This window comes from Lepisma saccharinum, chromosome 12 (assembly GCF_977018435.1).
Source record: "Lepisma saccharinum chromosome 12, izLepSacc3.1, whole genome shotgun sequence".
NCBI lineage: Eukaryota > Metazoa > Arthropoda > Insecta > Zygentoma > Lepismatidae > Lepisma > Lepisma saccharinum.
In genome coordinates this window covers 37,291,926-37,318,792 of record NC_139240.1, presented here as the reverse complement: position 1 = coordinate 37,318,792, position 26,867 = coordinate 37,291,926, and the positions used below count along the sequence as shown (strand labels likewise).

General features: G+C 38.7%; 1 protein-coding gene across 1 annotated transcript in view; it reads left to right on the top strand.

The window, feature by feature from the left end:
• Nucleotides 1-2,504: 2,504 nt before the first annotated feature.
• LOC145995983 (uncharacterized) overlaps nt 2,505-26,867 on the top strand; it is a 72,709-nt gene continuing 48,346 nt past the window's right edge. The window contains exons 1-5 of the mRNA XM_083132097.1: nt 2,505-2,586; nt 3,699-4,255; nt 11,190-11,411; nt 13,697-13,869; nt 16,370-16,489. Of these exons, the coding sequence (XP_082988223.1) occupies nt 3,825-4,255; nt 11,190-11,411; nt 13,697-13,869; nt 16,370-16,489 (946 nt within the window). The 5' untranslated portion in view covers nt 2,505-2,586; nt 3,699-3,824. The remainder of the gene's footprint in view (nt 2,587-3,698; nt 4,256-11,189; nt 11,412-13,696; nt 13,870-16,369; nt 16,490-26,867) is intronic.

The window sequence follows — 26,867 nt, the reverse complement described above, 5'->3', positions numbered from 1 at the left end:
GTTTGATCGCAATTACTTTATTACGATGTGTTCTGAAATCAAGGGGTCACTGATCATTCGATACTAAGTCATATGCCAATCATGAGTCGCCAAACATGCTACGAAATCTGCTGTCTGCCTGGTAGATGGACGTATTCAGTGGCTGTGAGATTGTTCTTTGATTGTTGTTGCCATATACAGCTGAATATGTTCAATTATTAGCCTCTGTAAATCGTATCAATATATTTCGGAATAGGTCTAACAGGTGTTAATTTTTATAATAGAACGACGTTCATAAACTAAAGAAGCGTTATGTTTCCTTTCTGTTTGTTAGTTCCTCGTTGGAGTTCCGACAATTGCATGAGAGTTAGAGATATTCTTTCATTAGTTTCATCATTATATCTATCCTTAAGTAACTAACTCTTCAGCATTCTTAAACCCGAAGGTTTATGGCTTCAGCAACACAAGAATTCATATCCTTATCGCTGTAATATTCGAGAGAGAGAAATACGATGTTAAGGAATCAAGGAGTACACAAACTACCTAATTCCTAAATGCTAAACATTGGAAAAAATTGTATAACGTTCAGCAGATAAAACGATTCGTTAATGTTGCCAGTAGTTCGACTCCTTGTCTTATTCAAGAAGCTTTCCAGAGATTTAAAAATTATATGAATCGCCTTACGTGTGGCGCTACGTTTGCAGCTTCCAAATGCTGACAAGTCTTTGCATAGTGCTGCGACAACACCGAAAGCGCAAGAAAAGTTTTAATGCAATATTATCAACAACAGGGTTATAGAACATTCTCCGTGTTGCCTTGGTAAGTATTTCTCTCCTTATATTATCGGCACACTATTCAAGAAAACAAAAACCTAATTTTATGTAGTGTAAACTGAAAATTTTAAGGGGGACTCCAGTCCACTGATCCCACCTTGGAAACGCGCTATTAACAATAACAGGGTTATAGAACATTCTGTGTCTTGCCTCGATAATTATTTCTCTCAATTTATCATCACATTATTCAAGAAACCATGAACCTAATTTTATGTAGCGTAATTTCCTGAAGGGGATGCGGAACCCCTTGATTCCCCCCTTGGATACGTGCTTGACTCGATAATTATTTCTCTCCTTAAATTATCGTAACATTATTTTATTTCACACAAGAAACCAAAAAACTCATTCTATCTATTGTAAACCGAAAACTTTCGGGGGGCTCGAACCCCCTATGCCCCTCCTTAGATACGTGCCTGCTGCGAGTGTCCCTTCATCAATTTAAACTAATCATAACTCATCCTTTTCGTCGCGATTAGCCAAAAGTGGAAGAAGACGCTAAATAACAAAAACATATTTATCCTCATCGTGGCGATCAACTGGAGAATCTGAAAAGTAACGTAAAATTATTAATGGGAAATTCCAGGACATTCAGTAAAAATTCCTATCAGAATATGCCCGGACAAGCACTTTCCTTAGAATTAGACATTTAAAATAAATGCAATAGGTTAGCTGGAAAGAAAAGCCGGCAGTGACAAGATATCACGCATAATAATGTCTGAAAAATAAACTATGCATTGTTTCGGAATAAGTGTATTCTTCTATCGCGTATTTAATCTCTTGTTGTCAAATTAAATAAACAGTTTTGGTGTTTAATATCAAAAGATGTATGAAAACACAGCGTTTCATGGGCCATCTGCTACATTCTACGCATAGCATTCTTCCGCTCGTGTCCTCTTGGTGACGTCACAAGCTCTAGCCAATAACGTGCAAGTCGCGGAGTGGCCCCCTCTGACTGTATACTAACATTGGATGTACAGATTGTAGCCAAAACTCTCGCAGCATGCAGAGGATATCAAGATAAGATGAGCAACTCTTCTCAGTGCAACGGGGGAGGGGTGTTTGCGGCATAGATGGGGAAAATCTCATCTTCATAGTGACTTCGGAACTGATTTCCGGACTTTTCGGTATCCCGAACAGTATGGACATTCCAAATGATTCGTCATTAAAAGTGGTTCAATTTTCCATGACCGGACCTTCGAAATTGCCAGTAAAATTTCCCACAAAAAGAAAAATCCGTCCTGAACACCCCTACAAGCCGATGAGGGCAGTAACACAGCAGCACATTTTAGATTATATGGGGGGTAGAGCCCTACATTCTCCATATATTTAAATTTTTATTTTAAAGGTGATGTGATCAGCACCACGCTCCGGCAACCTTTATCCCCCCCGGGTTGCCCCAAGGTACCCATTGATTTGAGGCTGGTTGAGCCCCAGAACATCTTAATGCGGGGACAAGGTCGGAAACGGAAAAATTCCGACTTTAGATCACCCATCCCGGTATTCAGAGTAATAATAATTATTATTATCGCAAATTAAACATATATACTTGACTAATCCTGTGGCGTCACGGGAGCTGGTGTGAGCTCCACATATCAGTATCTCGAAGAGCCCCAGCCCCCGCGTGGCAGTCCGTGACGAATGCTCGAAGAATGCTAGTATATGACGTTCAGAGTGTCCCTAGACGAGGAAGAGTGTTGAGAAATGTTCGAAACCGTCCATCCGATAGGCCTACGCGAATTTGGAGCCACAGTTTTAGAGCCATCCTCTTGTCATGGTAAGTTTTTTTTATCTTTTGTAAAATACAACAATTTATCCGACGACGTTTTGAGTTTCTGTCTGTTCTCATGGCAAACATTTTCTGATCATATACGCACAATGAATACAGCCCGATCGCCATTTTGCTGAAGCAAATTAATTACAGTATAGTTTCAAGATGTTTAGTACTTTTTGTGGTTCTCTTTGATCCACTGTACAACACTTAACATTGTAGCTTCTGATTGGATATTAAACGGTAAATAATCTTATTTTACTTTTACAAACGTGTAAGAGCTATCTGCCAAAAAGCATTACAATTTTTGAATGTTTACATTCCTATTGTAGAACTGCACATATCAATTTATATATTTAAAATCCATGGTACCAGTTTCATAGATCGGAGACACATTAAAATCGGATATTTTGTGTTTCGCATGGTTCGTACTTACCAATTGTGTATTGCGGAACATAGTTCAAGGTGCCATTATGCTTTTTACTCGAAAACAAACACTTTTTCTACTAAAATAACGCATTTTTTAAAGTGCTACCGAACACACGTAACGGTGTAATATCGCTTACTTTGCGAATGATATCGCTTCTTTTGTTTTCGAATATCAGTGTTTCCAACCTTCTTCACCGAAAAATACCTACTATCGTGTTCGTCACGTGTGCAAATAGTACATTATGCACGGGTAACTGACGGATAGCCCCACAAACCATTCCGATAAGGTTATGTTTGGTTAGGTTAGGCATGCATAGTTAAAAAAAGGGCGGTTGGAAACACTGACAGGGGGTTACGTCATCCAACGTATGGAGCATCCGGTTCACGTAGGAAAGCAATGGAAATTGTGCGTTGGTGAGATATTTCTATTGAAAAATACATGATTACCTGGTCAAATAGATTCCACGATGAAAGAAAATACCTCGACTAACGTTGTAAAACTTTTCTATCTGGGAACTTTTCTAACCTTTGAAGCAGCATTACCCCCACACCCCCAATACGCCTTCATGGCGTGGTGCTAAGCACAGGGGAGCACTTTATCTTTTTTTTTTTTTAAATGTTATGAAAATACCTTTATTTGCTTGAATATATGAAATATACTGAAGTAAAATATTTCTTTTGTGTTTCAGGCTGGTGAAGATGGTACAACATGAAGAGGAATGTGATTTCCATCTCTGGGCAATGTTTAATTTAGAAAGTGCATTGTATATCAAGTATCTGAATTGCTTGGAAGCAAGTGACTTCATGTGATATGAATGAAGGGGAAAATGGACTCATTGGAATATATTGAAGTGAACGATTCTGGGGGTGATAGGGATGGTTTCCAGTATGATGAATTGTGGGAGTGGACCAATCAAGCTGAAGCCAGTGTACTATCACGCCACGATGGTGTCAAGCATGAAGAGAAGGCATTCTGTGCTGTGGGAGGAAGTGCGGAAAAGAATTTTTTTGATTTCAGTGCATCTGGTGAAAGTGTAAATAAGAATGGACTGCTTGTTTCTGATTTCAACGCTGAAGGAACTGTTAAAAGTGAGCAGAGATTGTCGTGTCTTCATGCAAATGATAGTAACGCTAGTGATAACGTGCTTCAGAGTGTTGGGTGTGGATTGACATTCGAGAATATGAAGAACTTTGGATTCACATACCAGGACGATGATTTTTGGACCAGTCCTGTCAAGGAAGCAAGGTTAGTCTAAGATGCATTGAGTGTACATTATGGACACTTGTATTGTCTTTTTGCTTCCTGACAAAGAGGTGAAAGTATCTCAACATCTAGCACCTAGTAATTAATGTGTTTGAATTTTGTGTGACATCTTGGTATCTCAGTACATTGGGTCAGTTCATGAGGGTTTCAAGTTTAAGTCCCAACATGTGTACTTTGTGTAACTTTGCTGTAATCAGTGTTGAGAAATATCTATACTTCAGGGAGTAAATTACAATTGTAAGGAACTTGATGAAAACTACACTGAAATTCCAACAACTTATATCCGAACTCAGAGAGAGCTTTGCATCATACTTTGTCTCTTGATTTTTACCACTGCCTGGCTTATATTCCAAAAAGGGATAAATTATATATAGCCTATGTAGGTTTTGGAAGTGATGAGAAATTTTTTTTTTTTTTTTTTTTTTTTTTTTTTTGGGTGGGGCCTTGAGGACAATGCTAAACAGAGAGTAGTCAGTTTTTCTTCAGTAAAAACTAGAAAACATTGCTTATATCTCACTTTTTTTTTTTTTTTTGCATTTTCAGTAATTTTTTGCTGTCTTTGTAGCATTTTTTTGAGGTTTCTTTTGCTCTTTTCTTGTTGTTTCGTGAATTTTAAATCAATTTAATAGAATAACTTAACTTACATATTTGGTAACATTTCTGATTGTTTTATGAATTTTTTTCAAATTATTCTATCAGAAAGACTAATTATTGTAGAATTTTGGAAATCATTCTCACGCGAAGTTTGAACCTTTCTTAAAGTAATGACCACTGTTTGGATTTGAAAAAAGAAAGGAACTTAAAAATTACCTTATGCAGGCATGGGCGTTTCCCATGACCAAAGTATTCTCCTTTCACAAGCGACAGTAAGTATCGTAGAATAGTGGGAATGAATGTAGAAGTAAATTGTAACCTTAGTAGAATGCATTTAGGGACTTTATTTTAATGCTAAGAGAAGCAAACCTAACTTGCCTAACCTAACCATATTTTGAACAAAGTAATCACTAAAACTCTGCAGTATGTTTTAACAGAAGTAAATCAAAATCAAACCATGTAAAAATTGCATTTGTAGCAGGATGGAATAGCAATAAAACAAAAGGAACTTGGGTCACATATTTAAATTTCCTAACTTGATCTTTTTAGCAAGTATGCCATTAACAGGAAGTATCGTCAATGCAAAAACACAATATGATTTTTAACTGAAATCTTTGGCATTGGATCCAGCAAACTTAAAATACTTTGTGTGAAGCATACTTCGAGGTTCCTTGCTGGCCACTATAGTTTCAGTCTGATGCACGTGAAACAACTTTATTTCCAGATGATGACCAGGTACTGTATTATGCAAGGCTCACTCTGAAGGAATATAAAATACTTATACAGACAAACATTGTGGTGTATTTCATGTAACCTTCAAGTAAAAATAAAGACAACTACATTAGCACTTAACTGCTTTCCCTCTCCCTCCTTTGCTTCAATAGTTTAAATCACCACAGATTTTATCGAATTATTAAACTACTTGGCCCAAGTTGCTTTTGTTTTATGGCGATTTCATCATGCTATGAATGCAATTTTTACATGGTTCGATTTTGATTTATGTCTGTTAACACATACTGCGGAGTCTTAACGATTACTTAATATTTTGTTCTAACGGGAGGTTATTTCAGTCGTTTACCGCGAGACCGTTGGCTGCTCAACGGCACCTTCATGCAAAAGGTCCCGGCAAATTGCGTTACAGGAAGTCCGTAACAGAAACAGCTTGTTTTGTAATGTTTCCACTATTCACAATTACAGTTACAATTGAAATAAGCACGTACCTTGTCGCAAGGGTGCTGGAAAAGGTGTCCTCCCAATAACAAATATTTCTGGCAGCTTATTTCTGACATCTAATCTTAGATTAGACATCGCTACTTTATCCTCAGTTGACAGAAAGGGAAGGTAGCATCCCGGCGCATAAAGCAAACCGAAAGCGTAAAATGATATTTAAAAGTAATAATAATGATGATCACTAACCTCGTGTGTTATAAGAGATATTGAAAATGACCTCCTTCAACAGCAATACAACATGTTTCTTAGGTTCAAGAGATCCTGTCTCTCGTAATTGCCTGACCACTTTTCTGCAAGAGTTCGTTTTCACGTAATTATCGTACATAAAATCTCTTTGTTCAAGACTATATTTGTTTAGTGGAATGACTAATGAATAAATAACAATTAACACATAATAAAGCACTAGCCCACAGCAATCCTCCTGCACACTTCACCTAAAAATCTGTATAACATTAACAACTTTTTTACTGTTCTCTTCCGCCATTCTTGCACGTTCCATGCTCTCCAAGTATGATATCAACAGTGTGGCAACGCTGTAGACAGCGGAACTAATTGCGAATGTCAATTGTTCAAATCAACAAATATGGCTACCATACTTGTATACGGAGAATCATTGCGAGAATTGAAAAGCTTATTTTACAACTTCTACACATTAATGAACAATGTTTCCACCTCACCCCATCATGTTAACTTGAGATAAATCATCACGACTAATTATTTCGTGAGTATATGATGTAGCATAGAAATTACAGAATGGTCCAGTATTGTAAATTCTTGCCTTAATGAATAATAGGGGTGTGCGGGACAGAATTTTTTGGGTCGGGATGGGAATTTTTTTTAAATCCCGACATTCTTGATGGGAAAAATTTGCAATTTCCCGATTTCCCGAAGCTCTGGAAATCTCGAATTCTACACATCATTTTCACTTTAAGTGATTGTTTTTGCATTTCTAGAATAAAAACTTACAATGCAGAAAACGTCGAGAATTAATGACTTTTTAAAGTGACCATTCGGTATTTCCCGACTGCTTGGGATCCCAAAAAGTTGGGAAGTCATTTCCCGAAGTCGGGATCGGGACGGAAATTTTTTTTCCCAACCCCCAGTCCCGACTTTTCGGGATCCCGCACACCCCTAATTAATAACAATGAGTCGTTTACTGTTGATTATGTTATTTGAAGTCATACATGCTGCTGCTGTGAAGATATAGATGTTGGTTGGTGATGCTGTATTTCCTGCAGTCTTTAACAATTCTGGTCCCATTTTATTTCTCTTTTTTGTTTTTGTATCACTTAACATTGAAAATATTCTTTCCGTTCCCACGTTAGAATGTGGCAATGTTAGCACTATTTTCGCGAGAGTGGAGATGTTTTCAAAAAAGAACTTGCCTTGAAAGTTCGTGGTAACCGATAACATGTTCCAAAATTCTGATGGAGATTTGTTGGTTAGTTCTTTTTTCTCCTCCTCGCTAAAGTATCCAGATAAACTAATGCATTCCATCCAAACCGAGCACGAAGAAAGTGCAACTGACTGGCGAGTAAGCTTTGTACAATAAAATGTTATTTTCCAACATTGAAAAAATTCCCTACGGTTTCCCCCATTTGGAAAATCTGTCCCTACATCCCTACGTGGGCGAAATATCGTGAAAAATCCCTATGCGTTGAGACGTGTCCCTACGGTTGGCATCACTGCCGACAGGAAGCACCCTCTCGTGGCTGACAACTCCCCTGACCCCCGATAAGCTGCCGACGCTTTCGCGACAACTGAGGATAAAGTAGTGATGTTTAATCTAAGATTAGATGTCAGAAATAAGGTGCCAGAAATATTTGTATTTGGGAGGACACCTTTTCCAGCATCCTTGCGACAAGGTACGTGCTTATTTCAATTGTAATTGTAACTGTAATTGTTAAAAAGTGGAAACATTACAAAACAAGCTGTTTCTGTTACTGCCTTCCTGTAACGCAATTTGCCGGGACCTGTTGCATGAAGGTGCCGTTGAGTGGCCGACGGTCTCGCGGTAAACGACTGAAATAACCTCCCTGTATATATGCTATCGTGGTCAGGTTTGGTTCCCTTAGCATTAAAATAAAGTCCCTAAATGCATTCTACTAAGGTTCCGATTTACTTCTACATTCATTCCCACGCTTCTACGATATTTACTGTCACTTGTCGACTGAGAATATCTTGTCCATGAGAAGTGCGTAAGGTAATTTTCAAGTTGTTTTTTCAACATAAATAACATTTTTCGAGTCCAAACAATGCTCATTACTTTAAGGAAGGTTCAAATTTCGTGTGACAATGATTTCCAAAATTCTACGATAATTAGTCTTTGTGCTAGGAGAAATCATAAGACAATCGGAACCGTTACCATTATTCTATCAGAAAGACTAATTATAATAGAATTTTGGCAATCATTGTCACACTAAATTTGAACCTTCCTTAAAGTAATGAGGGTAAAAATTTACTATCCTTTGGACACCTCTAATTTTTTTTGTTTTGTCAATTTTTGACATTCGTACTTACGTATCTGCTTCGCGGAACATTCCTGAAGGTGTATCAACCTTGTTTTGATGAAATTAATTGAAATTTTTCACATTACCAGTACGTCTTTCTGATACGCCTTTTCGCTTGCCTGAGACGAACTAACCTAACCACGCGCCAATTGTTCGTGGGGCTAGCACCAATGGTTCGCAATTATTTCCAATTTCTAGATCCTGATACTAACACAACACCAAATTTTAACTATGTTTCCTAACCTAACAGAACTAAGCCATCCACGTGCCAATGATTCGTGGGGCTAGCTATTCTCCGTCGGAGAATTAATTTTCAACGAACAACATGAATTTCAGCTATGAAACATTCCCACATCACACAAAACACCTTCCCGATGTTAGACAATGCTACAGGAACTTATTACGGTAAGTAGTTTCTTCTGTAAAAATAAAGAAATGTGTCCGAAGGATAGTAAACAAGTACCGTAATGAGCACTGTCTGTATTTAGAAAAAGTTACTTTATGATGAAAAGAGCAACTTAAAAATTACCTTACGCAAGCATGCACGCTTTCCATGGGCAATGAATTTTTCATTGACTAGCGACTAAGTATCGTAGACTAGTGGGAATGAATGTAGAAGTAAATCGGAACCTTAGTAGAATGCATTTAGGGACTTTATTTTAATGCTAAGAGAACCAAACCTGGCCTGCCTAACCTACATAACTACGTAAGCATATATTGAACAAAATCTTAAGTAATCGCTAAACCTCCGCAGTATGTGTTAACAGAAGTAAATCGAAATTGAACCATGTAAAAATTGTATTCGTAGCATGATGAAATCGCAATAAAACAGAAGGAACTTGACCTGCGAAAATAATTTTTAGGTCATTTTTTAACATTTTTAGGTCCTCCACTTCCGAGTTATAATTATATGTATAAATAGTAGGAATTTTCTGTAACAGTAACAGCAGTACCTGGTTGTTTGAGTTTTTGTTTTAAGTCCATTTTATGCGCAGATAGGTTAAATGTGGCTGGATCTACTTTTTAAATTTTGATGTGAACTGTGGGACCTTTGACTCACTGTGCCCTCTTCAGAATTACTGGATTTTTTTTTGAATCTACAGATATTTGACCACAAAGTATAGCCCACATAAGTAACAACCTGCCTCCTCAAGAGTAGTTTTGCCACTTTTTGTTAGTAGAAACCGGTTGTATGCACACTCAAATAGCTAAGGAACATGTGCAAAAGATTGCACCATCAAACTTAGCACTCCTGACTTAACAAAAATGTCGGAAGATTGTAATCAACACCAAACCTAACATTGTAAAATGATATACACCAATAACACTCCTAACGATAATTTCACTTCTATTTTGGTTTCATAAGTTTTCAGTTCTTCATGTTTGGTTTACTTGGTAAGAGTCTAGTTTACGTCCTTTTCCTAAGGAATACGTGTCATATATCGTTGGAAAGGTTATTTTATAAGGAATTCAACAAAGTAAATCTGAAGGCGAGGAAAAATTTCCTCGAGGAGAAAATCGAGAAAAACCGATGTTGTCCGGATATGCATGATTGAACGTACTGGGGACATTTTTCGATGATGAAGCACATATTTAGGGGTGAAATGAGTGCTAATGGAACCTAACCTAACAGGCCTAACCTAACCTCGTATGCATACCTCGTTCCCGTGAATGGTTAGTGACAAAGTGTAAAAAGAAAAACTTACTTACTCTACGGATGCCGGCTGTCTGCTAGCACGGTTTTGTAAACGAGCAAGAAGGAGTGCACAAGAAAGAGGTAAACGGGTAAGAAGGAGTGGGCAAGAAGGACGTAAACTAGACTCTAGCCGTTTACTTTATTTTATAATACTTTTGTGAAAGGGGAAGCAAGGTCTCGTCTGCTGCTGTTGTGGAATGTTGTGTTGGGTGCTACATTCACTTACGTAAGCCTTGGGGCTGTTCTGCTTCATGGGAAGATAATGCTCTTAAGGTAACAGGCGTACTTTACTTCACACGTTTCCGTGAGCTAAAACAACAGAAAATATCCATAAATTATGCCAAATATCTCACTTTCTTGTGGGGGTACAGTGTGTCAAGGGTGCCCTGAACCACTCTATGCCTCCACCAGATATCAAACCAATAACCACCTTGATTACAAGGCAATGAGGCATAACAACAATAATTTTCTCCTGATCTGCAAACATGTAAAAGTGATAAAATGTGTATGGGTGTCAGACCTGTGTCGGGCTCCTCAATGGTGTAGTGGTAACATTGTTTCCTTGTATCAAGTAGTTCTAAAGAAGTGTTTTTAAGGTCCATAAGAATCATTATAGGCTATATAGGAGTAAATTATAAAATAAGGTTAAAATTAAACAGTAATCATGATTATGCTAGTAAAGCTTGTATTTCACAGCTACAGCATGACTGATTGTGTTACTTTCCAGTTGCTACTAATGAAGGGTTAAAATGAGTTTACACTCATGATGTGATACTTGCCACATAGAATAACTTCATATTATTCTGATTTTGTCTGCTTTGTATTACGATTTAGTCACATAAGTTGCTTAGTTTCACGGTGAGCATGAAAAACCACTCTGTTTCAGTGATCCCAGCAACGCAAGCAAGAATATACCTTTTGAAAGTTTCCCAATGCCGAACGATGCTACCAAATGTGTTGTGAACGATTTGGTGTTCCTGAGAGACTTGGAGGAGTATGGGATCAGGGTGAAGGAAGAAAAGTCCATGTTCCCCTGCAGGCAGGAGGAGCTCGCAAATATTAGTGGAAAGCAGGTGAAGGCGGTCCTTTCAGCAAGTGCAGACCAGGGGTAAGGTTTGAGACCATGTATGCTTTATTTTTGTGCCCTTCTGTTGTAGTTTGGCATTTTGCAGTGTGATTCTGTGACTGATAAAATGCCGACAAGTATCAGTAATGCATGAGATCTAACTTTTGGGCAGAATAAAAATAGTGTCCAATGACTATTTTGCTAAATAAATGTTACATTTGCGAAGTCATAAATATTACTCACAAGTATCATAAACTTGCAAGTTTTAATAAACCTAAAAATTTTGGGGGGCAAGTGGGCACTTGCCCCCACCAAGTCACACTTATGCAGTAATGGAACTTGTCAGCACCATGAAGCATGTTTATAACAACTATAACATTACTCAAACTAACAATAAATATCTGATGAAGGGAGCATGTGTTCTCCCAAAACGTCCTTTTCTCTTTTTTAAAAAAAATATGTTTTTGTGCTTGTAAGAACTGTAAACCTCAGGAGAAGTAATTGTATAATGCAAGCAATACATATATTGGGGGAGGATAGAAGAGTTTACAGGATTCTTGTTGGGAAACCTGTAGGAAGGCCAAGTTGAAAATGTAGTTATAAGATTGAGATGAACCTAAAGGAAATCGGTAAGGATGGAAAAGATTGGATTGATCTTACTGAGGTTAGGCCTTAGGGCCAGATGAAAGGTTTGTGTTGCTGCAGCCATAAACCTTCAGGTTTAATAAAGTTAGAGACTTAAGCAATATTCAAATACGAGAAAAACTAATGCCATCTAGTTGTGTATGAGGTTCATCCCAAAAGTAAGGTCTCCAATTTTTTTTAAATACAAAGAAACGTTTATTGTCAATAATTTTTACATCTTTTAAAGCTTGAACATTTATCTATTTTTCTACATAATCACAATTTCGGTCGATGCATTTTTGTAAGCGCTGCGGCAGTTTTTGTATGCCCATGTCATACCAGCTCGCCGCCATGCCGTTCGTTGCTGAAGCGTGTTCCGGCCAAATGTTCTTTGAACTTCAGAAACAGATGGTAGTCACTGGGTGCCAAGTCCAGACTATAGGGTAGCTGGGTGATGATGTCCCATCCAAACTGTTGCAGGAAAGCGATGTGGTGGCGAGCGTTGTCGTGCAGAATGCTTACGCCCTTGCTCAACATTCCTCTTGTCTGGTTCTGAATCACCCATCTGAATTTTTTCACTGTCTCACAATAACTGTCAGCATTTATTGTGGTCCGAGAAGCCCCTTTCGATCCCACAGTTGCCATGACTTTACCGGCAGACTGTGTTTGTTTGAATTTTCGCGGCTTGGGCAAAAAGGAATGCCGCCACTCACGTGAGTTGTTGTTTGGTCTCAGATGTGAACTGGAATGCCCAGGTTTCATCACCCGTGACGATCAAATCCAAAAAAAATGTAATTTTCGTCTACATAGCGGCGAAGAAATTTGTGGGAAGAGTCAACTCGTTGCCGTTTGCTTTCTTCAATGAGCATTCGCGGTACCCATTGTGCGGACACCTTCCGATATTGCAACTTTTCCATCAAAATCCTATGAATAGTGCTTCGGGAAACCTCAGGAACCAACATACAGAGATCGTCCAGAGTGTTCCGCCGATCATCACGCATGGTTTCCTCAACCTTCGTGACTGTCTCGTCGGAAATTGACGTTCTCCCTCTTCTTTCTTTGTCATGAATTTCAGTACGACCAGCTGCAGACTCCCTACACCACTTGCGAACATTTTTGACATCCATGCACGACTCACCATACACTTCTATCACTTGACCATGAATTTCAATTGGTTTAACGCCTTTTGCGTCCAAAAATCGAAAAACTGCATGAACTTCGCACTTGGCAGTAGCACCGAGCGGGAGCTCCATTATGAATGGCTTCCAAGCCAAGACTGGGCGTCTCAGTGAGGTACGTGCAGGCTTGTTTGGGAGTGGGGGAAGCAACCAACACAACAGTGTTGCCAACTGCCAAATCAAAAGTTTCTTTGTATTTAAAAAAAATAGGAGACCTTACTTTTGGGATGACCCTCGTAAAATTAATTTGTGAGGCTTATTTGTTTAGTGAATACACAGGGTGAATCAATCAGTACGGAAGTATTTGCCATTTTGCATTGAGGTAGTATAGTATGGTCATTGGCATTGATACTTTTTATCAGTACTGGTAAAAATTTCATGTTACTCCATCCCTATTTGTTTAGTTCCATGCACATTCTGCATTAATATTCATATTTCTAAGTTTACACTGGACAGTGAACGTTACTTAATTAACACTGTACTTGCAACATTAAAACAATGAAATCATGTTTTTCTTTATTATAGTTTGAAAGTTGAATCGCTTGTGCCAAAAATAGAAGATAAAACGTGGACCAGTGTAGTTGAACTAGAAGATCTGATCAACGACCAGCCTATGGCTGATGCACCAGCTGATCCAAGGCAGAATGCTGATTGTACAAGCACTAAGGACTCAATGATAATAGAACAAGTGAACCATGGTATGTAACTTTAGAAAAATGAATTGTGTTGTCTTCCTGGCACCTCTTCCTGCTTTGTCTGGAGTCCCCCAAGGGAGCATCTTAGGTCCACTTTTCTTCCTTCTTTACATGAATGATTTCTCCTGAGAGACTGCCTTCTCTCCTTATAAATGTACTTCTGTTTGCCAATGACTGCACACTCTTCAAAGAAATCTCATCAGAACATGATTCTTTAATCTTACTGTTAGCTCTTACAGAACTACTTGTACTGTGTCGCCATTGGAAACTTGAATTGAATCCCCAGAAATACTCCTGCCTCACCATTTCCCTAAAAAGGAACTGAATTCATTTTATTCTCTTGAAAACAATTCCATCAAAAACGTTTCCTCTCAAAAAGATCTTGGAGTTATCATCAATGAAATACTAAACTTTAATGAGCACATTGCTAACATTGCTGAAAGAGCAAATGCGTCTTCTCAGTCTTCTGTACAGATTCACTGAAACCCAACACCAATCAATCATCAGCATATTTTTCAAATCCCTTATCTCCCCTATTCTTGATCTCTTTCGGATTGATTCTGTTCCCAACTTTTTCGTCGCCATAGAACACCTTCATAAAACAGATATTACATCTGTCTTGAATATCCAACCACATGGCACAGTGGTTCAGATCTGACTTTAAACTGTAGGTCCAGTCCCGATTAGCCTTCCTGTGCATAAAGTGGGCTTAAAACAACAATGTAAAAAAAAACTTGAATATCCGACCACCACACACACACATCGCAAATAAGCAGACAAGACATTCTTACATAAAATGGCAAAATTAAATCTGAATTTCTGCTCAACAAATTTCATCCACGAGTCCGCACATGGCCAAGCTGTAACTTAAAGCTCTTTCACAATCCCACTGCAAGACTCTTCCTTCTACAGCAGGCTTTCTCGCTCATATAATAACCTGCCTCCAAGTGTTGACATATTCTTACCAGAGCACAGTTTCAGAAAATTGTTAACAATGTATTGTATAATTTTATTTTTTTCCGTGCCATCTTATATGCTATTGTTTTATTGTTATTATTATTGTTGTTTTCCTGCTGTTACTGTTTCAGTATAAAATGGTCATTCAGTATTGTATCTGAAACTTTGGTAAAATAAAATAGAAATCTTGGAAATCCACTTTACTGCCTGCAGGGTACTCCCACCCCCCTTTTTTCCATTTGAAAATTCATCGTTCTCCTTTTATTTCCTTGCTCACATCATATTTGCTTCCTCTGTTTTCTCTGCTGTTCTATTTATGGAGTATGGGATTCCCCATGTAGCGTAGCACCCCGTGAGTGCCAGTGCCTACATACCGACTGCCGACTGGTGGGAGCTCATCCAACCAGTTATGGAGTGACGTGTGGTCAGCACCACGAACCCCCAGAGTGCTCAGTTTATGATCTCGCCACTGAAGACTCCAGTTCGAATTCCTCATGTGTTTCTGTGTGAATTTTCCGTGTCAGTTTAATCTAATCATTGCACATTATCATTGTAGTGGCAGAAAATAAGGAGAATTCAGATTGATGACATTTTAAATACGAAGAAACTAGTACTCACTTTTATCCGCAAAGCTGTTTTTTTCTTTTTTGATTAATTTCGGTGGCCACTGCCACCATCCTCGGAACTTGCTGTACTGTTGATTGGCGTGCATCTTTTGTTTGTAGTTCTCTGCCTGCCGCTAGGTGCGCTGTTGTTGACTGTGCACCTGGGTCTGTGTCGTCTGCTATTTCCGGGCGATAACTGTTGTAGTAGGGGAATCCAAGTGTGGTGCGCTTGCCCGCTATTGATGTTTAGCTTGTGCGGGAAGTGCATTATGGCATGTGTTTCCTTGATTCTGGTGTCTACGAGCATGTGTGCAGTGTGTTTGACTTGAACCTTTTGAATTTTATGGCTATTGTATTTGATATGTTTAGCAAGACCAGTAGTGGGTTGGGCTTTTTTCGCATCTGCTAGGTGCTGTTTGATTCTTTCATTGACATATCTGATGGACCTGCCGATGTAATGTGCCTTGCATTCACACTCTGTATACACCTGGGTTATCAAGGGGGAGAGGAAGTACAGTTTGTGTTTGTTTAGTTTATCAGCTATTTTGGCATTGGGTTTGTGCACTACTTTGATGCCATATGGGAGAAGGGCATGTGTAGCCATGTTTCAGGGCTATTTCAGTGATGGTGGCTATCTCCTCTCGTAGATCCTCTTCTCTGCAACAGTAGGAGAAGGCTCTTCGATAAAAGTTCAGCCACACATTGGCTTTTTGCTTGGGGGGATTGCTAGAGAGAGCATGTATGTACTGGTTGCAGATAAAAGTGAGTGCTAGTTTCTCCGTATTTACCGCGCGTGTCTTTTCCCAATTATGATGACATTTTGTTGAATTATTATAATAAATTTGTTTTATGTTGTTTCATATTGTGTGCTAAATTAAGTATAATCTTGTATGTGTGGAATATCTATTCGATTTATGAAATTAGATACTTCCTCATTTCAGAAACATCATCTGATGTTGAAGTGATAGAGATAGACGATGATGAGGAAGACCCAGCATCCACAAAGGAGAAAATGCAGATGTGCGAAAGTTTCCAATTAGTGCCCAGTAGCAGAAAAAAAGGTTTGTTTAATTTTGTGTATTATATGAAAGTCCTAAAGTGCACAGTTTGACGTATTGCTTAAAAAGTTTGCATAATCACTGTTGTTTATTATAGCAAGTTGGAGTAAAAAACACCAAAAGAACAAAATCCACTTTCACATAAGATTTAGCGAAGGCACAATCAATTTGTATAACATCTTAAACCGATGTATTGGTATCGTGGAATTCATCTACTGATACCAGCCGATACTTTTCTCCCATACACTGGGTCCGCAAAAATCCAGCGCAACACTTTTGCAAAGTCTAATTATCGTAGAAATTATGCAAAATACAAACTTTCATTTGATTTTACACCAATTTTGCACGATGAACTGTATTTTGTGATTACATAATATCTATTTTAATATTCTCATGTAATGTAATTTTTGAATATTCTAAAGCAAATTTCTTGCTAAACCAGGGTGGCGACAGACCTGGAAAACCTGGAAAACCGGGAAAAGTCAGGGAATTTGAGGTGTCAAAAAAAGTCAGGGAAATGTCAGGGAATTTCGTCTTCATTGACTTCGAACACTCTTTTGACGAAAATTGTTATAACTCTGGCACTATGGGAGCAATCTAGTTCGGATAAGTTTTGTTTTGCAGCTAAAACATCAGCGCATGCAACGGTGTACAATTTAGAACATCGGACCGTGGAAGGGGGTTTTGGGGGGCATGTCCCCCGAATTTCAATGAAAAATAATCTGGAGTTTGCCCCCTCTTCTCCCGCTATTTTGGGGAGAAGCCACGAACTTTAGTATTCTTTTCAAAGAATGGACATTTCTCAAGAGAATGAAACATATTTCATGTTCTTGGGTCCCATACAAGTTGAATAATAAGCTAAAATGTGATTTTTTTGTACGAATATAGGTAATTTGCATTTGTGGAGGAAAATTGTTATAACTCGTGCACTTAGGGAACAATCTACTTCGGATATGTTTTGTTTTGCAGATAAAACATCATAGCATGCAACCATGTACAATTCAGATCGCCGAACCGAGGAAGGAGGGTTGGGGGGGGGGGGGTGCGACCCCCGAATTTCAATGGAAAAAACAAAAATCTGGAGTTTGCTACATTCTTTTCAAAGAATGGACATTTCTCAAGAGAATGAAACATGTTTCATGTTCTTGGGTGCCATACAAGTTGAATAATAAGCCAAAATGTGAAACTGTTTTTTACGAAAAATAGTTAATTTGCATTTTTGGAGGAAAATTGTTATAACTCAGGCACTATGGGAGCAATCTACTTCGGATAAGTTTTGTTTTGCAGCTAAAACATCAGCGTATGCAACGGTGTACAATTTAGAACATCGGACCGCGGAAGGGGGCTTTGGGGGGCACGTCCCCCGAATTTCAATGAAAAGAAATCTGGAGTTTGCCCCCTCTTCTCCCGCTATTTTGGGGAGAAGGCGCGAACTTTAGTATTCTTTTCAAAGAATGGACATTTCTCAAGAGAATGAAACATATTTCATGTTCTTGGGTGCCATACAAGTTGAATAATATGCCAAAATGTGATTTCTTTTTACGAAAAATAGGTAATTTGCATGTTTGGAGGGAAATTGTTATAACTCAGGTACTATGGGAGCAATCTACTTCAGATAAGTTTTGTTTTGCAGCTAGAACATCAGAGCATGCAACCGTGTAAAATACCTCCTCTTCTCCCGCTATTTTGAGGAGAAGGTGCGAACCTTAGTATTCTCTTCAAAGAATGGACGTTTCCAAAGAGATTGAGACATGTTTCATGTTCCTGGGTGCAATACAAGTTGAATAATGGGCCAAAATGTGAAACTATTTTCGGAAATGTGGCATGGATATGTTGCGGAGAAGGGGGAGGTTGGTCATCAATATGAATTTCCCAGGCTTGCTCCAGACCTGTGTCAGAGTTTCCACCCAAACATAAGAGTATGAAGGTCCAAAAAGCACATTCATTTCTTAATCAGCACCATGATTCCATTATGGTATCATCGGGCCAGTACGACCTTACTTTGATGATACCATATGGTTGGTATCATCGGAGGAGTGAAGGTTAAGCCTCCAAATATTACATGGAAAATGCATTGAATTATCATTTTTTTTCTTGTCCGTATGGGAGTAGTAAGGGGACTTGTCAACAGATGGAGGGGATAAGAGCGGGTGGCGCCGTCCGAAAGTTGTCGGACATCATAGTAAGGCATTTTGTTGGGCAAACTGAAGGAACATGGAAACAAATAGGTTCCATTGATACATACGATTTTTGTCGAATATCGCCACCTGACAAAGTATCTCACTACAACATGAGACAGAAATTGCATGGACTGCAACATCGAACAAAAATCGCATGCATAAACAAGAAGAGCTTTAGACTGCAAATATGCTGCTGGAATTTTATTACTCTTCTGGCTCACTTCACCTTATTGAATATAGCAGTGCTTACGAAGGTTTTCTTTCATCATCCTGATGTATCACTGGTTTCGCACAAGTTAACATACGTTTACAATGACATTGCAATATTCTTAGATATCAAGAAGAATCCAACCAAACGGGATATACCGCGTGAGCCACCTAAAAGTACCACCTGAAATAGCGAAGAAACCAGAAACAGTAGCGATGTGAGGTTTGCGGGAAACAATAATATCAAATGGGGCTCGTAAATCGGAGGTATGGGGTGGGTTGAAAAATATCGACAAATGGGGCATCTGGAGCAAAGTCATATTTTTTAAAATGGAACGATATACAATAACATGCATAATATAAAAGAGCACACGCAGAGAAACACAACGCCGTTGGTCTCATGCATCTACTGCACATAGGAACGAAGATATGACCATATAAAAATATGTAAACAAACTAACAAGTGGCCCACTTGACCAGTGGCGCAGGAACGGGGGGGGGGGTACAGGGGTACATTGTACCCCCGCAAATTTTTGAAGGGGGTACTGTACCCCGTAAATCTGTAAATCCAGTTGTACCCCCTGTACCCCCTTTGGTAATTTGACAGCAGACGGAAGGTGCTACTGTTAAAATTACCTATTATCAATTTGCCCAATAAAAAAATGTATTATTGTTTATAAATTTTAAGCATTATAGTCCTTACCACAGAAATTCAAAACATTTAATTGTAAACTTATTATACTACATTGTGCTTGCTACTAGTTAGTTCATTGACCTAAGTTCTTGGAAACCTCTTTAACGAGATGAAAATTGTTTAAAATGTGTGTGGAACGATGGAATCAGATTGACTCTCAGACAATTACGCTGCAGACGATTGCTGCTTTGCGTAAGGGGTGTGGGTACACATTTCTAAAGCAGTGGTCGCCTCGATTCGAAGATAAGATACAAATCTTCATCAGAAGAGTATATGACTGACCCCATTTTCCTTTGAATATTTATAATGGAATTTTCCGAAACGGAACACTTACACGAACGAGACGAGACATGACAGACCAACTTGAAGGGGGGTACAATGCACTCCTGTACCTCACCCATATTTTTCATAAATTTGTAAGAGGGTGTTGGGAACTATACATAAACCTATATATTAAGATATATATTTTTTAAAAAATAGAGTGCTGATTAGCCTATCTGAGAATGAGGTGAATTTGGAGTAAGTTGGAGTGGAAACCGAAAGAAAAATAAGCACAAACAAGAATGAGAAGGACCTCACCACACAGGAGACGAGATGAGGCTGTGACAATTCTCGACTCATCGCATCGCGATATCATTCCTAGGTGAAAATAAATCTTTCCTAGACATTTAAACAGGGTGCAATTTGCAATTTTATCAGAGGGGGGACTATTTTTCACCTATGTATTAGGTATACTTATAATTGGACATTAATTGCTTAAAATCTAATTGTGATATCGAATGCAACACAAACACAACGCCATTTTATGTTAAACTCTAAAGTCAAATTGTAAGAAAATTACATTAGTCAGATGAATGCACGAGATAAATGAGACTCACTGCAGGTTCTATTGGTAGATTTTGGATTGGATTTACAAGGTCTCTGGGAGTAAGATGGGAATATTTGATTGATTGATTTGGTTTGCGTCAGACGTTACATTAACTGCGTGCAGTCTTCCTCAAAAAAGTAGTCGTTCATGGAGTTGTCTCTGTACATATGGGAAACAAAATGGTAATCCTTGTTCTTTCCAACTGTGAAATAAAATTTTGCATAACATCTATCGTTGCTTTGTTATTCACAAATGAAATCCGGGAGTTATTTCTGCTGCACCCTGTATACTCTATAGTTTTCTCCACTGAACTTATTGGAAGGCAAGGAATTTGGCTCATACGGCTTTGAAGGATTCCAAAGATTTATGCACACTACTAATGATAATATCCATAAAATATTAATCAGTTACTTTTCGTTCATTGGATCTAACTCCTTTTTGTGTTATTCAATAAATATTCAATTCTTTTTCTATCTGACATTAAATTCCTTGCCACGGCAGTTGTTTTTATGCAAATCTTGGCGATCTTACCTACACGTACGCTAGATAATGAATACTTGCTGTTATATTTCTATTCTTTTACTATCTTTTACCTATGCATGTAATAATAACAATACAATATTAATTAATGTACATATTTAATTAATATATTAATTTAATTAAATATAATTATCCTAATTATTATCATTGCGACACTTGATTTTACATATATATATACAGGGTTATTATAAATGATTGACCCGATTTCATAAATTCACTGTAGCTTTATTATTTGTCATATTGTCAAGAAACTTTGCAGACGTATAGAAAAACTCAAAAAGTTTTCTTGTGTTGCAGGTTCGCTTCTGATTTCTGCCATGGGAGCGCAGCAGTGAGCATTTATTCAATATGGCGACAGGCAGAGAGAAAGCTTATGTTGTGCTAGAGTTTCATTCACATCAGTCTGTCGTAACAATGCAACGACACTTCCGAACGAAGTCCATTCGGCGATGGTATGCACAATTTACAGCTTCAGGATGCCTCTGTAAGGGGAAATCAACTGGTCAGCCTGCAGTGACTGAAGAAACGGTTGAGTGCGTGCGAGCGAGTTTTGCACGAAGCCCACAGAAGTCGACAAACAAAGCAACCAGAGAGCTTAACATTCCATAGCCTACCGTTTGGAAGATCTTACGGAAGCGATTGAAGAAGAAGCCTTACCGCTTGCAATTGCTACAAGCCCTGACGCCTGATGAAAAAGTCATATGCTATGAACTCTAGCACAACACAAGCTTTCTCTCTGCCTGTCGCCATATTGAATAAATTCTCACTGCTGCACTCTCGTGGCAGAAATCAGAAGCGAACCTGCAACACAAAAAAACTTTTTGAGTTTTTCTATATGTCTGCAAAGTTCATTGACAATATGTTGCACAGAATGTAGCATCTCGTAGGGAATGTCCCTACAGGCTGCAGTAATGCGGTGTTGCATATCCTCTGGAGTTGTTGGCACATCCCGGTAGACAATGTCCTTCAGCTTTCCCCACAGGAAAAAGTCTAACGGTGTCAAATCTGGGGAACGAGCCGGCCATTTGACAGGCCCTCCACGTCCAATCCAACGATTTGGAAATGTATTTTCCACACATGCTGTAGCGTGTCTTGCACTGTGAGCTGGGCACCCGTCATGTTGGTACCACATTTCCCTCCTTGTCTGAAGTGGTAAGTCCTCCAATAGTACAGGCAGTTCATGTTGTAAAAACTGTATGTATCGGTCAGCATTCAGTGTCCCTTGTATAAAAAAAGGGGCCAATGAGATGTTCACCCACTATACCACACCACACGTTCACACTCCATGGGCGCTGGCGTTCCACTTGGTGAACCCAATGTGGATTTGTCACCGACCAATAGTGCATGTTCTTTAGGTTGACATTTCCATGGTTGGTAAAAGTTGCCTCGTCAGTGAAGAGGATACGTGACAAATCGGGTGTGTCGTGTCGTAACATCCATGTGCAAAACCGAACACGGTCCACAAAATCATTCCCGTGAAGTTCCTGATGGAGGGAGATATGATATGGGTGAAACTTGTGTGTGTGCAGAATGCGCAATACACTTCGCTGACTCATCCCAGCATCCCTGGCAATTTCACGGGAGCTAACGTGCGGATTCACAGCAACAGCGGCGAGAACATTTGTTGCACCTGCCTCACCTGTAGTTGGCTTGTTCCGCACACGTGCTCGTGGTGTTACACTTCCGGTGTCTCTTAATTTAATAAATAACTTACCAAACAGACGTCGAGATGGCTGTCGTCTGTGCGGATATCTCTCTGCGTACACACGGTAGGCTTCTGAGGCATTCTTTCGGCATTCCCCATAAATCAGGATCATGTCCACTTTTTCTGTGTTTGTGAACACCATAATTTTCGCTCTTACCACTACGACTGCTTGCTATGGACTAACACGATCTCGTGGACCTGCTATCAAAACTTGCTCTGTGTAAAGGCAGTTCTGTCAGGCACCTGAGAAGTCTTACATGCCGTGGTACTGACGGTCAAGTGGGCCACTTGTTAGTTTGTTTACATATTTTCACATGGCCATATCTTCGTTCCTATGTGCAGTAGATGCATGAGACCAACGGCGTTGTGTTTCTCTGCTTGTGCTCTTTTATATTATGCATGTTATTGTCTATCGTTCCATTTAAAAAAATATGACTTTGCTCCAGATGCCCCATTTGTCGATATTTTTCGACCCACCCCATACCTCCGATTTACGAGCCCCATTTGATATTATTGTTTCCCGCAAACCTCACATCGCTACTGTTTCTGGTTTCTTCGCTATTTCAGGTGGTACTTTTAGGTGCCTCACGCGGTATATTGAATACTATCACAAAAAAGTGAAACATAAATCTGCATTGGTGAATGTTATAAAAATTGGCAAGTGCTTGCTCACAACCTCAAATTTACTGCAACACTAGTGTTGCAATGAAATTAACGCCACTCTGTGTCCTGTCTGTTTAATCTTGTGAGAGATGGTCTTAAATCTCTCACTGAGTGAAGTTAATGTCCAATATTATGAAATAAAATACTAATAATAAATACGTAAATGTTTTAATATCATATATACTCGAATCATTCAATCATAACAGCAAATCACTTCCTTCAAGAATTGACTTTTTTCTGCCAGCCCTGCTAAATTTTCACTTTCCATCTACTGATTTATACGAGGGGTGGCCAGAAAATAATTTCCGATTAGTAGGTACATTGATTTTTCGCAAACGCCAAAACCGTGAAAAATTGTAATTGCTGCGAAATTATGTTTAGGAATGTGCAGTGATGTCTGGACACATTTCTCGCCCATTCGAAATATCGAAATAAGGGGAATTTTGCAAAAAATGCGAATTGTTGGCGTTTTTAGCGATTTTTTTAAAGAAATGTCCTAAAACAACGAAAAATTCCATGAAATCCAACATCATTGTCTTTTCTAGGCCATGTTTGTGTACATAGAACATGTAAGTTTTCCAACATTTTACTCAAGAATAAACTATGGAGTTATACGTAAGTGGAATAATTCCGACAGCCACATCAAATCATTTATTTCCCATGATTTTTTCAACTTCTATCAAAACCATTTGTATCACAGAGCAAAGTGGCAGGGTTCTAACAGGAGATCGAGTGCGTATCTACCGTCACACGGGAGCCACATCTTCGTATTTGTCGCACGAGATATGTTTTGAATTACCAAGCTAAGTGCGCACCATCGGCATTTGTCGAGCGAGTAATAATGGAGCTCAGTCGTTAGGGCATTGACTACTATGCGAGAGACCCGGGGTCGATCCCCTGCGGGGGAGAACCGGGATGTTTTCCACCTATTCAAACTGCTCCGGCACCCGCCCAGCATCATATGAAGCTGGTACCTTGAGGAAACTTTGAGGGATAAAGGTAGCCAGGAGTGTGGTGCTGATCACATCACCCCCACCTTCAGCCGTGATCAAGAAAGTGTGGGGCCCTAACTCCACACCAAAATTCCATTATCTAAAATCCTTACCTTAAAATTCATAAAGGGTATGGAAAATAACTTTCCCGAAATAACTTTCAAGATATCAAACTCTCGCGAAGAGGCGTAAGCCATGTGACTTACAATTTGAAACAGTAGTTTAAAAACACCATGAAGGTATAATTTCAGATATTTGCCAGAAAATGCGCTAAAATGAAAATGTGAATTTTGGGAAAAATAACACCGAATAGTAAAAAATAAAAAATAAGAAAATACACCAATTTGAAAAAAAAAATCAAGGTCCCTACTGATTAGGCATAAATATAACAAGAATATCAGTTTTAATTTATTCCATTAGTAACAGTGAGTCCTAACCTAATTTTCAGCATAATCACCACCGTTGTTCTGGCATGTGTCGTAGCATGGAACTAAATTTTGTATGCCCATGGTATATGTGTCTGACGGCAAAGACTGAAACTATCTCTACCGCAATATAGCTGTCAAATCCTTGCCTTGCCAGAATCCTCTTCAGTTAAACAAAGAGATTAAAGACTGTACATTCAAGGCCAGGGCTGTACAGGGAGTGGTCCAAGATCTCTCACCTGAAGTGATGCAAATGGCCCGTGTGTACTCAGCTGTATGGGGTTGTGCACATTCGATTGGCCTTCCGTGAATTGTCTGCACCATCGTCTGACCATACTATCACTCACGACGTCCGGTCTGCACAACTCACACGATTGCTGGTGGCTCTGTGCCAAATTCTGAGCGTGCAATGTAGGCTACATCACAGTCTGTGGGAGACTGTATGAGAGCTGCAATCTTTAACCTAGAACTGTCCTAAACCGGCTGCATTGCAACTGTACCAGATTACAGCTACATGCCACTTCTTCCTGCCTGCATGTGTGTGTGTCGCTCTTCGACCACTAGTGCTGCGTATAGGCACCATTGGAGCTTTTTTCAGGATGCCCCTCGTATATGAACTTTCAGAAGCTTTTATTATTAGAGTGTTCCTGTTTTAATGTGTTGGTTAGCTAAATCAGGTACCTATACAATGCAATTCTATAAATTCCTTGCGTTAAATTTCTAATACTCGCATATCCTTTCGTCAGCATTAGTGGTATAACTGCATGTTGTCAGTTTCACAGCACTTCACTTGTATATACTGTACTGAAGCAGATATTCCATCGATAATGTAAGGAAATGTGACACTTTCTTTTGTTCGATTCAGTTGTTTCACTTATATGCAAGAGTTAAGTTGTTTGCTTTACAGAGAAGAGAGAAGTAGCTTTATGCATTGAAAAATGAGTCCGCACTCATAGTTTTTGCAAGCAGAGGGTTCCAAGCCTCAGTGGAAATATCAACATATAATACCGAGAATGTATAAGGAGACTGATAAATTACATATGGTATTTCTTAATCAATCACTCTTCACTCTTATCTCATTTAGTCGTAACTTTAAAAATAATCAATTATTTTATTTTGAACTTACTGCGTATGACAAAATTCCATAATCCTTCCTTAGCTTGTGAATTGTAATAATTTTCCAAATTCACTATTTTGCAGTTTGAATTCAAATCATATAGAGTAGAGAAATTAAGTCAATTTCATAGAAGATAATATTTGGTACTTAGCAAAACCATACGTGGATCCGTATGAGTTTATTATTTCCATTTGCAAAAACATCGATTTATTTTAGTTTGTAATTGTCAGGGAAAAATGTAAATTTTGTCCTGGAAAACCTGGAAAAGTCATGGAATTTCATTTCTTCTTGTTTGTAGCCACCCTGTAAACTGATGCATATAATTGGAATATTTACACACCAATATTGGTCTATATTGAACATATTTTAATTATTGCAGTTTTTCAAGTATCGGTGGGAACCGGTAAGAGTATCAGCATTGGTATCAGTTCAAAGTGGTATCGGCTCAGCCCTATGTAAAACATAATCTTACGTATTGTATTGTTTTCATCTATTTGTATATTAATTTCTCCTGCGATTCTCAGACAAAGCAAATTTTATTTTCCAAATTTTTCAATTTTTATGTGACAAACACGATGTAAATAAAAACGGTAGTATATTGTTCTTGAGCATTTCGCTTTGTAGCATTGTAGGACCCATTTATTTTGACATCGTCAATCATTTGGTATCTTCTTGTTTCACGGATTTTCTTTCCATAGACCATCCCTTAGGATACAGTTTCTTCTCATCCAGTTACCCAACCAATTTCCTTTTCTCTTCATGATTATGTCCAGCATTGATCTCTTTTCCCCAACTCTTTCTAGCACTGTTTCATTTCTCATTTCACCCGTTCATTCATCTCCATAACCACATTTCCAGAGCTCCCAGTTGCTTTTTCTCACTTGTTCTCAGTGGCAATGTTTCCACACCATATAGAACTACACTCACATACAAAGCATTTCATTAGTCTTTTCCTCAGTTCTTTGTTTATAGACCCACAGAAAATATTTT